The 10,313-nt window shown below is 41.8% G+C and overlaps 1 protein-coding gene across 2 annotated transcripts in view; it reads right to left on the bottom strand.

Moving 5' to 3' along the window:
- The window catches only part of LOC131928609 (death domain-containing protein 1), a gene marked incomplete at its 5' end in the record, with an annotated part of 28,354 nt that extends 21,626 nt beyond the window's left edge, over positions 1–6,728 (bottom strand). For both annotated transcript variants that reach the window (XM_059284681.1, XM_059284680.1), the window contains 7 exon segments: positions 262–390; positions 1,374–1,559; positions 2,621–2,755; positions 3,842–4,037; positions 4,856–4,956; positions 5,607–5,708; positions 6,550–6,728. In XM_059284681.1, coding sequence (XP_059140664.1) covers positions 262–390; positions 1,374–1,559; positions 2,621–2,755; positions 3,842–4,037; positions 4,856–4,956; positions 5,607–5,708; positions 6,550–6,728 — 1,028 coding nt within the window.
- Between the last annotated feature and the right edge of the window lie 3,585 nt (positions 6,729–10,313).

Below are 10,313 nucleotides of genomic sequence, written 5' to 3'. Positions count from 1 at the left end.
GAGAGGGGGGGGGGGGGTGTGCAAATCGAAAGTTTGTCCCCGGGCGCCGGGAAGGGTCGCTACGCCTCTGCATAATGCTGATCAGGGTTAACTAACTCATGTAAAAAGTTGAATATGAAACGATCTACCGACACCGTCTTCTGTCCCGTTGATGAAACTGGGCGTAGGCTACCAGGAGAAGACAACTCACCTGAATCTTTTTTTTAAACGAGGTTGTCTCCCACTGCGTTGGGCGTAGGCTACCAGGAGAAGACAACTCACCTGAATCTGTTTTTTAAACGAGGTTGTCTCCCACTGCGTGTAGACGATGGAACTGCTAGTCAGGAGCCCCTTGCCGCTGGGTTCTCGGGCCCTGTACTCTTGGACTGTGGCTGTGTCCACGGGCTGTACCTGGGGGAGGGGTGGGGTGGGGGGGGGTAATGTTAGTAGGTACAGTTATTCAACAGTCAAGTAGGCAGGATCTTTAATCGGAGTCGGGATGAGGGGGGTGGGGGTAATCCTACAAGGTACAATTTTTTAACAGAGTGGGGTAGACTACCATATCCCACACAATATATCCCACACACCATATCCCACACACCCTATCCCACACACCATATTCACACACCCTATCCCACACACCCTATCCCACACACACCCTATTTCACACACACCCTATCCCACACACACTATACCCCACACACCCTATCCCACACACCCTATCCCACACACCCTATCCCACACAATATAGCTCACACATCATACCCCACACACCCTACCCCACACACCCTATCCCACACACCCTATCCCACACAACCTATCCCACACACCCTATCCCACACACACCCTATTTCACACACACCCTATCCCACACACACTATACCCCACACACCCTATCCCACACACCCTATCCCACATAGCATACCCCACACACCATACCCCACACACCCTATCCCACACACCCTATCCCACACACCCTATCCCACACACCCTATCCCACACAGCATACCCCACACAGCATACCCCACACACCCTATCCCACACACCCTATCCCACACACCCTATCCCACACACCCTATCCCACACAGCATACCCCACACACCATACCCCACACACCCTATCCCACACACCCTATCCCACACACCCTATCCCACACACACCCTATCCCACACACCATATCCCACACACCCTATCCCACACACCCCCTATCCCACACACCCTATCCCACACACCCTATCCCACACACCCTATCCCACACACCCTATACCCCATACACCCTATACCCCACACACCCTATCCCACACACCCTATCCCACACACCCTATTCCTTACACACCCTATCCCACACAATATACCCCACACACCACCTATCCCAGCCAGGTAACCCAACACACCTGTAAGAGAAAATGCTCCTTCTTTGTCAGCGTGTCCTTGTCCAAGGTCAAGGTAATCCTCTGGTCAAACGATGACGTCAGCTTGTGACTTTTGTTTGGGGCAAGTGTGACGTAATCCCGCTTGAATCTGGACATGACGATCAGTGTGGTCAGATGACGTACTTCCGCCTGTGCAAACTTGATATCCTGGAGATCACAACGATGTCAATCACGTTAACACTAGAACATTCGATACAGAGTTTATTTCAGGCGCCTTTTCAGGGAAGAGGGAAAACAATTTACCTTACCTCCCCCCATTCTCAAAAGCGCTTTTACGCCACCACTCCCCCCCCCCCCCCCGACCCCGAACGAAATACAATTTATATGTAAAATATATACTTAAACCAGTGTCATCGTCCCGTCCACCCCATCCCCCAGGAAAATTAAGTCCGCGTCTAGCCCAGAGTTTCTTCCAGGCATCGAAGCCCCCCGAAAAAATTCTACCGCCCCCCCCCCCCCCGAAAGAAATTTATATAATTTATATAGGAAATATATACACCCCCCCCCCCCGAAGAAAGTCTACCGCCCCCCCCCCTCGAAAATTTCAAGTGCCCTCCCCCCCCCCCCCCCCGGAGAAAAAAGCCTTAGTGCAAACACAGAAGTAAGTCTGAAAGACTTAATTGTAAATAGGGTTATAAAGCTTAATTAATTTTATAATCAAGCTTCATGGATGTATATTGCGCAATAATTTTACTTTGAAAAAAAAATTTACTTAAATAAAAAGCAATCTGGTTTTAATGAGCCGTGGTTAAATAACTTAAAACATATCAGGACACAATTTTTTCAATTTTTTTCAAGACTGCTGTTCTTCCGAATTAATTTTATTCCTTAAATCTTTACATAGCTAATTTTTGTTTTTAATTCAACTCCGGAGCTTAACCCTTTAAGCACGGAAACCGAACTAAAAACTTTTCAATTATCAAATCGCTCACATTAATTAACAATTCCTCCAAGGGTTAACAAACCAGTGACCAGAAAACACAATCTATTTTTACTATGCTACCAGAGTTTCTTGGAATTTGTATAGAAAATATGTACTTTTAACAGTGTCCGCCCCCCAGAAATTTTAAGTCCGCCCCCCGAAAATTTCAATTGTCCCCCCCCCCCCTCGGAGAAAAAAGTCTGGAAGAAACACTGTAAACTACACTACCCTGCCCTTTTAATAGAACGGTCCAGCTAAATATTTGTTTCAACCTTCAATACAGTACCTTGTGTGAGTCAAATGTGACGTCACGGGTGGGAAGGTCCCGCCATTCCCCTTCGACCATCGCCTTGACCACCGCCTCCCTAGACTGGGCGCTTGTCCTGGTCAGTACATGAGGTATGGCCACGTACACTGGACTCTGTACACAATTTAAAAAAAAAACACATGATTCACTTGTAAAACTTTAATACTAGTTGTCGTGTAGCTTTTTTTTTTTGTCCTCTTTAACTAGCGATTACAGTTTCTTAACATTTTTACGCTACCCTCTAATGTGTAGAAACAAATTTGTAATTTAAAGTTCCCTCCCTTTCGAACCTGACGGTCCAAGTGAAGTAGAGTTTATCTGTTTCTTTGAGCTCGGCATATAAAGCGAACTTTACTTTCTCTATTGTGAGTTATGTACCCACGAGAGCTGGGTGGACTCTGTGATGTTCTATTAATTTGAACCCGGATTCAAACTCTGGACTTTCTGGGTTAGTCTAGCGCTCTACCGCTAATCTGCCCTTAAAAATGAATTACTGTTTCCTAATGATTTTAATCTTTTTCTAGGTAATTTGGGAATGTGAGTGATGTATTTTAAAGTCAAAGTTAAATTTTCTCTTTAAACCATTGAATAAATGGTTTAAACCCTTGGTTAAATTGACCTTGACATATGAAATAATTATGCGGACAGCACTATGCTCAGCCGCCTTTAGCTCCGCTAATTTAAGTCAGGTACCCATCAGCGCTGGGTGGACTCAATGACGTCTACAATAACAAGTCCGAACCGGGATCTGAACTCGAGACCTCCGGGTTAGCAGCTAAACCGACAGTTATTGTTTTAGCGGAAGTGTTAATTAACAATGGCACACAATCAGAATGATCATTAAATCAGACGTCTAGACGCTGACAGATAAGCATGTTTTGTAAGGTTAATGAGTTATTGATTACCAGGGGAAGTAACAAAAAAGGGGAGGTAATTAAATAAAGGTAATTAATGAAAGAGGAGGTAACAAATGATAGGGGAGGTAACAAATAAAATGTGAGGTGAGTAAAGAAAGGTGAGGTAAGAAAACTGAGGTAAGGAATGAAAAGGGAGGTAAGGTTTATAACACGAGGTCACTGTTACAAGAAAAGGTATAGATAGCAAAGAGGTATAGGTTTTATTTCCAATGGAAGGTATAGAAACCAGGGGAGGTAATGATTACATAAAAAGATCTGGAAAAAACAAGGGGAGACAAGATACCTTTAGTTCCTCTTCCCCGCTTGGTGAGGTCAAATCAACGACGTTGCTAATTAGCTCCTCATTAGGCAAGTAGGTCACCAGGGCCTCCTTCTCGCTGGCCACGTGACACTGGAAGCTGTGCTTGTCCACTGACCCCGGCTGACCCCGAGCGATGCACGTCACTTCCGTTTCACCGTGCTCGTTCACGTGCTCGTACCTGCCGGGGGGGGGGGGGGTGGCAGAAGATCAGAGTTCAAGGTCGGGTCATAAGAAACATTCACTCTACTTCAGCTATCTGCTCCTCACACACACAGACACAGACACACACACATGCAGACACACACACATACACACAAACTTACAGACAGACACACACACACTTAAACTAATACATTCTTCTGATATACACACACATATATACACACATAAACACACACACACATACTCCTAAACATACAGACACACACACATGCAGACACACACACATACACACAAACAGACAGACAGACAGACACACACTCAGCCAACTAATACATTCTCCTGATATACACACAACCAAAAGGGACTAGATATCAACAAACTACACCGTCTTCACTACAGTGCTAAAGGCAGCAATCTACCATAGCAATCTATCTCAGTTACTGTTATGTAATAATAGCAAACTTTTTCTTCTTTGTTCTAAATTGTATATTGGGATACCCTCCTATACAATTACGTATACGTGTCAACTTGTTATGCTTCATTGGGTCGTTGAATCTGTTGTCAGCCTGCTATTTTTGAGTGTGGATTTGCTTCCATAGCCTTTGTCCAAGAACAAACAACAAGGCAGCAGATGTTTGATTTTGGAGTTGTCTCTCCTAGAAGAGTGGCTGTCCCCAGCTGCCCGAGGTTCGATCTCGGGACTTTTGGTTTAGTACCATGACCTTTACCACGTTGACTCGTCATGATAGCAAAAAACCGCTAAAAATGTAGATAAAACAACAACATAGGAGCCCTAACTTTACAGTTGTGAAATACAAAACAAAGGGCACTAACTCTATGGGCGTCCAGCTATCGAACGTGTGTGAAGATTTATCTCCCTGCTGGGCCTCGCGTCTCTTCCACTCTTCTTCTTTTCTTTTCGTTTCCTCTTGGAGCTAATGAAATTAATCACTTGCTTAATTAATATGATAAGACGAATGTATAGCTGATGGGATTAATAAATAAAATAAGTTAACGTGGTTAAGTGAATAATCAGGTAGATTAATTAATGGATATTATGAAGATAATTAAATTGTAACATGTTTATTCTCGAATTCATAAATGTTTACATCAAGAAAAGACTTCTGTGTTTGGTGGTTACGTTAATAACAACAATACAAAATATTTTCATCATTATCAAAATAATTGTATTATAATATTAATAACACTAACCATGATTATTATTATTATTATTATTATTATTTTATTATTATTATTATTATTATTATTCTTTTTCTTTTTCTTCTTCTTCTTCTTCTTCTTCTTCTTCTTCTTCTTATTATTATGATTATTATTATGATGATTATGATGATGATTATTATTATTATTAATATTATTATTATTATTATTATTATTATTATTATTATTATTATTATTATTATTATTATTATTATTATTATTCCACCTATAATACTAAAACTAGCCTTAAATTAAAATTGTAATAATTTAATTTTTAAATATTTTTTTGTAATCTATATGATTATTGTCATTATTTTATTTCATTATGTAAACTATTGACGAATGTGTTATAGTAACATGATCTCACCCTTCTTTCTTGTTCCTCCTTCTGTCGTCTCTGTTCTTCATTCCTTCTACTTTCCTCTTCTTTTCGTTTCTGTTCAGCCTTTTCCCTCTTCTCTATTTCTTCCTTTAAATACAAGAACATCAACACACAGACTTATTTAGTTTACATTAACCTTCACTCACATGAATCCCCATATAATTTATAACATATGGTTATATTTTAAACTAACCGCTTCTCATAACTTTTCTATAAACGAGGTAGACTCAGTCGATTACCCCGTATAAATATGATCAACTGGGTTTTCTATATCTACATTACCTCAACTTGTAATTAAAATTACCTTATTAAACCTACCCTTAACTCAGAAGGTTCTCCTGAATAAACTGCCCATTAACCGTTTGATCCACAACCTCACTCAATTTTACCCCTATAAAACCCAAACCCACTCTGGTCCTTAACACCTACCCACATTCCCACTCCACCATCAACCTCTTATCAGCCTCCCACGCCATCCAACACTACCCAAATTCTCCTCAAAACTCCCCTCACTAAACCAGCTCCCACCCCTGCCTCCCCCCATCCCTCCACCCCCTCACCCGTATTCTCCCCCTCCCTCCACCCCTCACTTGTATTCTCCCCCTCCACCCCCTCACCTGTATTCTCCTTACTCCACCCCCTCACCTGTATTCTCCTCCTCCAGCCCCTCACCTGTATTCTCCCCCTCCACCCCCTCACCTGTATTCTCCTCCCTCCACCCCCTCACCTGTATTCTCCTCCCTCCACCCCCTCACCTGTATTCTCGCCCTCCACCCCCTCACCTGTATTCTCCCCCTCCACCCCCTCACCTGTATTCTCCCCCTCCCCCTCCCCTACACCTGTATTCTCCCCCTCCCCCTCCCCTACACCTGTATTCTCCCCCTCCCTCCACCCCCTCACCTGTATTCTCCTCCCTCCACCCCCTCACCTGTATTCTCCGTGTCTCCTCCTTCGCCTTCTCCGCCGCTAAGTTGGCCTTGACCGCTGTACTCTGGGTCTCAGTGGCCAGACGGAGGGCCTCTGTGACGTCAGCGTTGGCCTGGGCCAGGGCCGCGTTGAGATGGGCCAACTTGGCGTGTAGGTCTCTCTCCTCCTGTGTCTGGTTCGCTTCATCTGCTCGGTACAAACAACACACATGTCATCAAATGTCAAGAAACTTGCCACCAAATGTCAAGAAACTTGACACCAAATGTCAAGAAACTTGTCACTAAACGTCAAGAAACTTGTCACCAAATGTCAAGAAACGTGTCACCAAATGTCAAGAAACTTGCCACCAAATGTCAAGAAACTTGTCACCAAATGTCAAGAAACTTGTCACCAAATGTCAAGAAACTTGACACCATATGTCAAGAAACTTGGCACCAAATGTCAAGAAACTTGTCACCAACTGTCAAGAAACTTGTCACCAAATGTCAAATAACATGTCGCCAAATAAAAAAAACATGTCACCATTTAGTGTCAACGCCCCCCTCCCCTCGAACGAAATGGAATTTATTTATAAAATAAACACTTTTAACAGTGTCGCTTCCCCCCCCCCCCCACTCCCCGGAAAATTTAGTCCGCCCCTCCCCCCCCCCCCCCCGGGTAGAAGATATCAAGTGCCCCCCCCCCTCCCCCCGAGAAAAAAGTCTGGAAGAAACACTGTGAGAGACAACCTCAGCACCAAAACAACTGCTGCCTTCTTGTTTATTGTAAGGATGGACAAAGGCTATGGAAGCAAATCCAGAAAAGGTAAGCTGGAGTAGGAGTCAAAGAGGGATATGACGCATACCAAATTGGCTCTTTACACTTAATTATGTTGGAGGAAATCCACCCCAATATTAAAATTAAGAACGAAGAAGAAAAAAAAGTATTAGGATTCTCTTAAAGCTAGGAAAATAAGGCTCGTAATATCATTCATTTTAATAAAATAAAAAAAAATAGATCCTTAGCCAAGTGATGTTTCTCTCGACCAGAGTTTCTTCCAGGCATCTACAAAAGTCTACCGCCCCCCCCCCCCTCCCCCTCCCTCCGAACATAATGGAAGTTAAACAGAAAATATATGCTTTTAACAGTGTCCGCCCCACCCCCGCCCCCCCCCCCCCCCCGAAAATTTTAGTTAGCCTCAATAAAATTTCAAGTGCCCCCCCCCCCCGGAGAAAAAGTCTGGAAGAAACACTGCTCTTGAAACAATTGTACACATTTCTTTTTCCCAAATCTATCTTTACGTTAGCCTTGATTAATAAAAAAAAAAAAAAATCGTCTCTCTCTAACTTCCCAATCACAAAACAAATCAATAAACGCTTTAAAAAATCGAACTTTGATTTTTCCTGGTACAAGATCCTGTAGGTTTGTTTACATTCTTGACCTCTGACCCGGCGTTAGCATTCCATTCTGTAACTCAAATGTTTACTAGCCCTAACCACTGTTCCTACCCCACACTAAACAGACGACAGTATACACAGATTATACCCTAACACTATAACAGGCAGGTATTGATATCATGGTCGGCCTTACAAATACACGTTCATACGGTCTATTCAGGTGTACTGAAGTGGAAAGGGGGGCATTGATATCATGGGGGGGGGGGGGGGAGGGGGCATTGATTTCACTGGGGGGGGGGGGAGGGGCATTGATATCACGGGCCCCAATCTCACCGAGTTACCCAAGCATAAAGAAATATTTTCTGTGTATATTTACTTTATATTATAATCTATGTAACATTAGACAATGTTTTCTGTGTAAATGTAACTATGTAGGCCTATTTAATATCAGAGAAAATAAATGATTTTTCTTTCTGCGTAAATATAGATAACAATATTATCAGCAAGGACATGTATTTTGTATACAAGTTACTAGATCTAAATATGTAACATCTAAGTAAAGAAATGATTTCTCTTTCTGTGTAAATATAGATAACAATATTATCAGCAAGGACATGTATTTTGTATACAAGTTACTAGATCTAAATATGTAACATCTAAGTAAAGAAATGATTTCTCTTTCTGTGTAAATATAGATAACAATATTATCAGCAAGGACATGTATTTTGTATACAAGTTACTAGATCTAAATATGTAACATCCAAGTAAAGAAATGATTTCTCTTTCTGTGTAAATATAGATAACAATATTATCAGCAAGGACATGTTTTTTCTATACAAGTTACTAGATCTAAATATGTAACATCCAAGTAAAGAAATGATTTCTGTGTCAATGTGGCTAACAATATTAGCTGTTAAAACATATTTTCTGTGTAGCCTACATGAACTGTATATATAACATCAGAAAAAAAACGAATGCGTAAATGTAGCTACAACTATTAGCGTTTGTGTAAAGAAGTTGTGTGTGTAAATGTCATTACCAATGTAATCCTAATGTAAAGACATGCTTTCTGTGTAATGTAACTGCCTGCGTGTAATGGATCCGCATTACTACAATCGACAGTCAACCTACAAGGAAGCGTTTAAATGTTATATAAGTTTCGATCTGTCAGTTTAATTCTCTCGTATACAGTTTTATAGTATTTTCACTGAATTGCTATCTGATCGCTATCTTCATGTTAAAAGCATAGCTATAAACCAACTTGTTCATTCAACCATGTTAAACAGAAGAAAGGGTATCCGAAATTTGAATAAATGATTCAAACTCAGTATTATGTTTCATTAGTTTTGACTATAACCCAACCAACATGTAACACAATATAACGATATGATAAACCACCCCTTAGCCATAGTCTTATATCTGAATGAGCGTAAAAGTGAAGAAGGTGTTTCGTTTCTGTGTAAATTAAAATATAAGGATTAGGGCTGGGTTTGGGCCAAGATTAGGGTCAAGGTAGCGATACTAGCTTATACATTGTTTCATTTAAAGCATGATCATTTTCAAAGAACCAACGTTGTCTTTATTTTTTTTAATATTTAGGTGATGGTTTTTTTTAAAAAAAAGTTCCCCATAAGGGACGTGCTACCGCCACCTGCGCACAGCGCAATGCGCTGAAGGAATATACACAACAATGCGACTCATACACAAGGGATTGTCTACTGCCACACGCCATTGCGCAGATGAAGTAGAGTTCATATGTCTTAACCTCGGCATATGCATGGAATGGTGTTGTCAGCACTATGCCCAGCCGCCTGTACTTTCCACAAAGTAAATCAGGTGCCCATTTGAGATTGGTGGACTCAGGGACGTCTTAAAATTACAAGTCCAAACCGAGATCTGAACTCGATACCTTTGGGCAGCCAATCGCTCTACCATTCGACCACGCTTAAAATACCAATAAATTTATCTTAACTTTGATTATTAGCTTTTTATCAAATCTATGCATACTATAGCAGGCTTGGCGCTGATATAACCCTACATGCCGGAAATGTTCATAAAAATACAGGCGCGCATGAAACGTGAACAACCCGTGTTCACGATTACAGGTAATCGAATACCCCGTTAGATCGATACCCTGGTCGGTGCAGTTGTTTTAGACTGTAAATAATAACTGAGCACGAGGCGGCGAACACAAAAGCCGGCGATTGATGAAACGATTGTCGGGTATCGAGTTGATGGTGTAGTCGATTACAGTTGTATCGCTCCGGGGGGGGGGGGTGGTAATCGGGTAGGCGATCAGAATAGATGATTAGGGCGTGAGATACAATTGCGCGGTATGATTCGTAATCGATTACTATTGGTAGCGATACTTTATTGAAACGGTTGAAGT

This window comes from Physella acuta, unplaced genomic scaffold (assembly GCF_028476545.2).
Source record: "Physella acuta isolate Inbredline_101_S28 unplaced genomic scaffold, ASM2847654v3 ptg001526l, whole genome shotgun sequence".
NCBI classification, from domain to species: domain Eukaryota; kingdom Metazoa; phylum Mollusca; class Gastropoda; family Physidae; genus Physella; species Physella acuta.
Note: the sequence above shows the minus strand (reverse complement) of the source record. Positions and strands in the feature narration are given on the sequence as shown.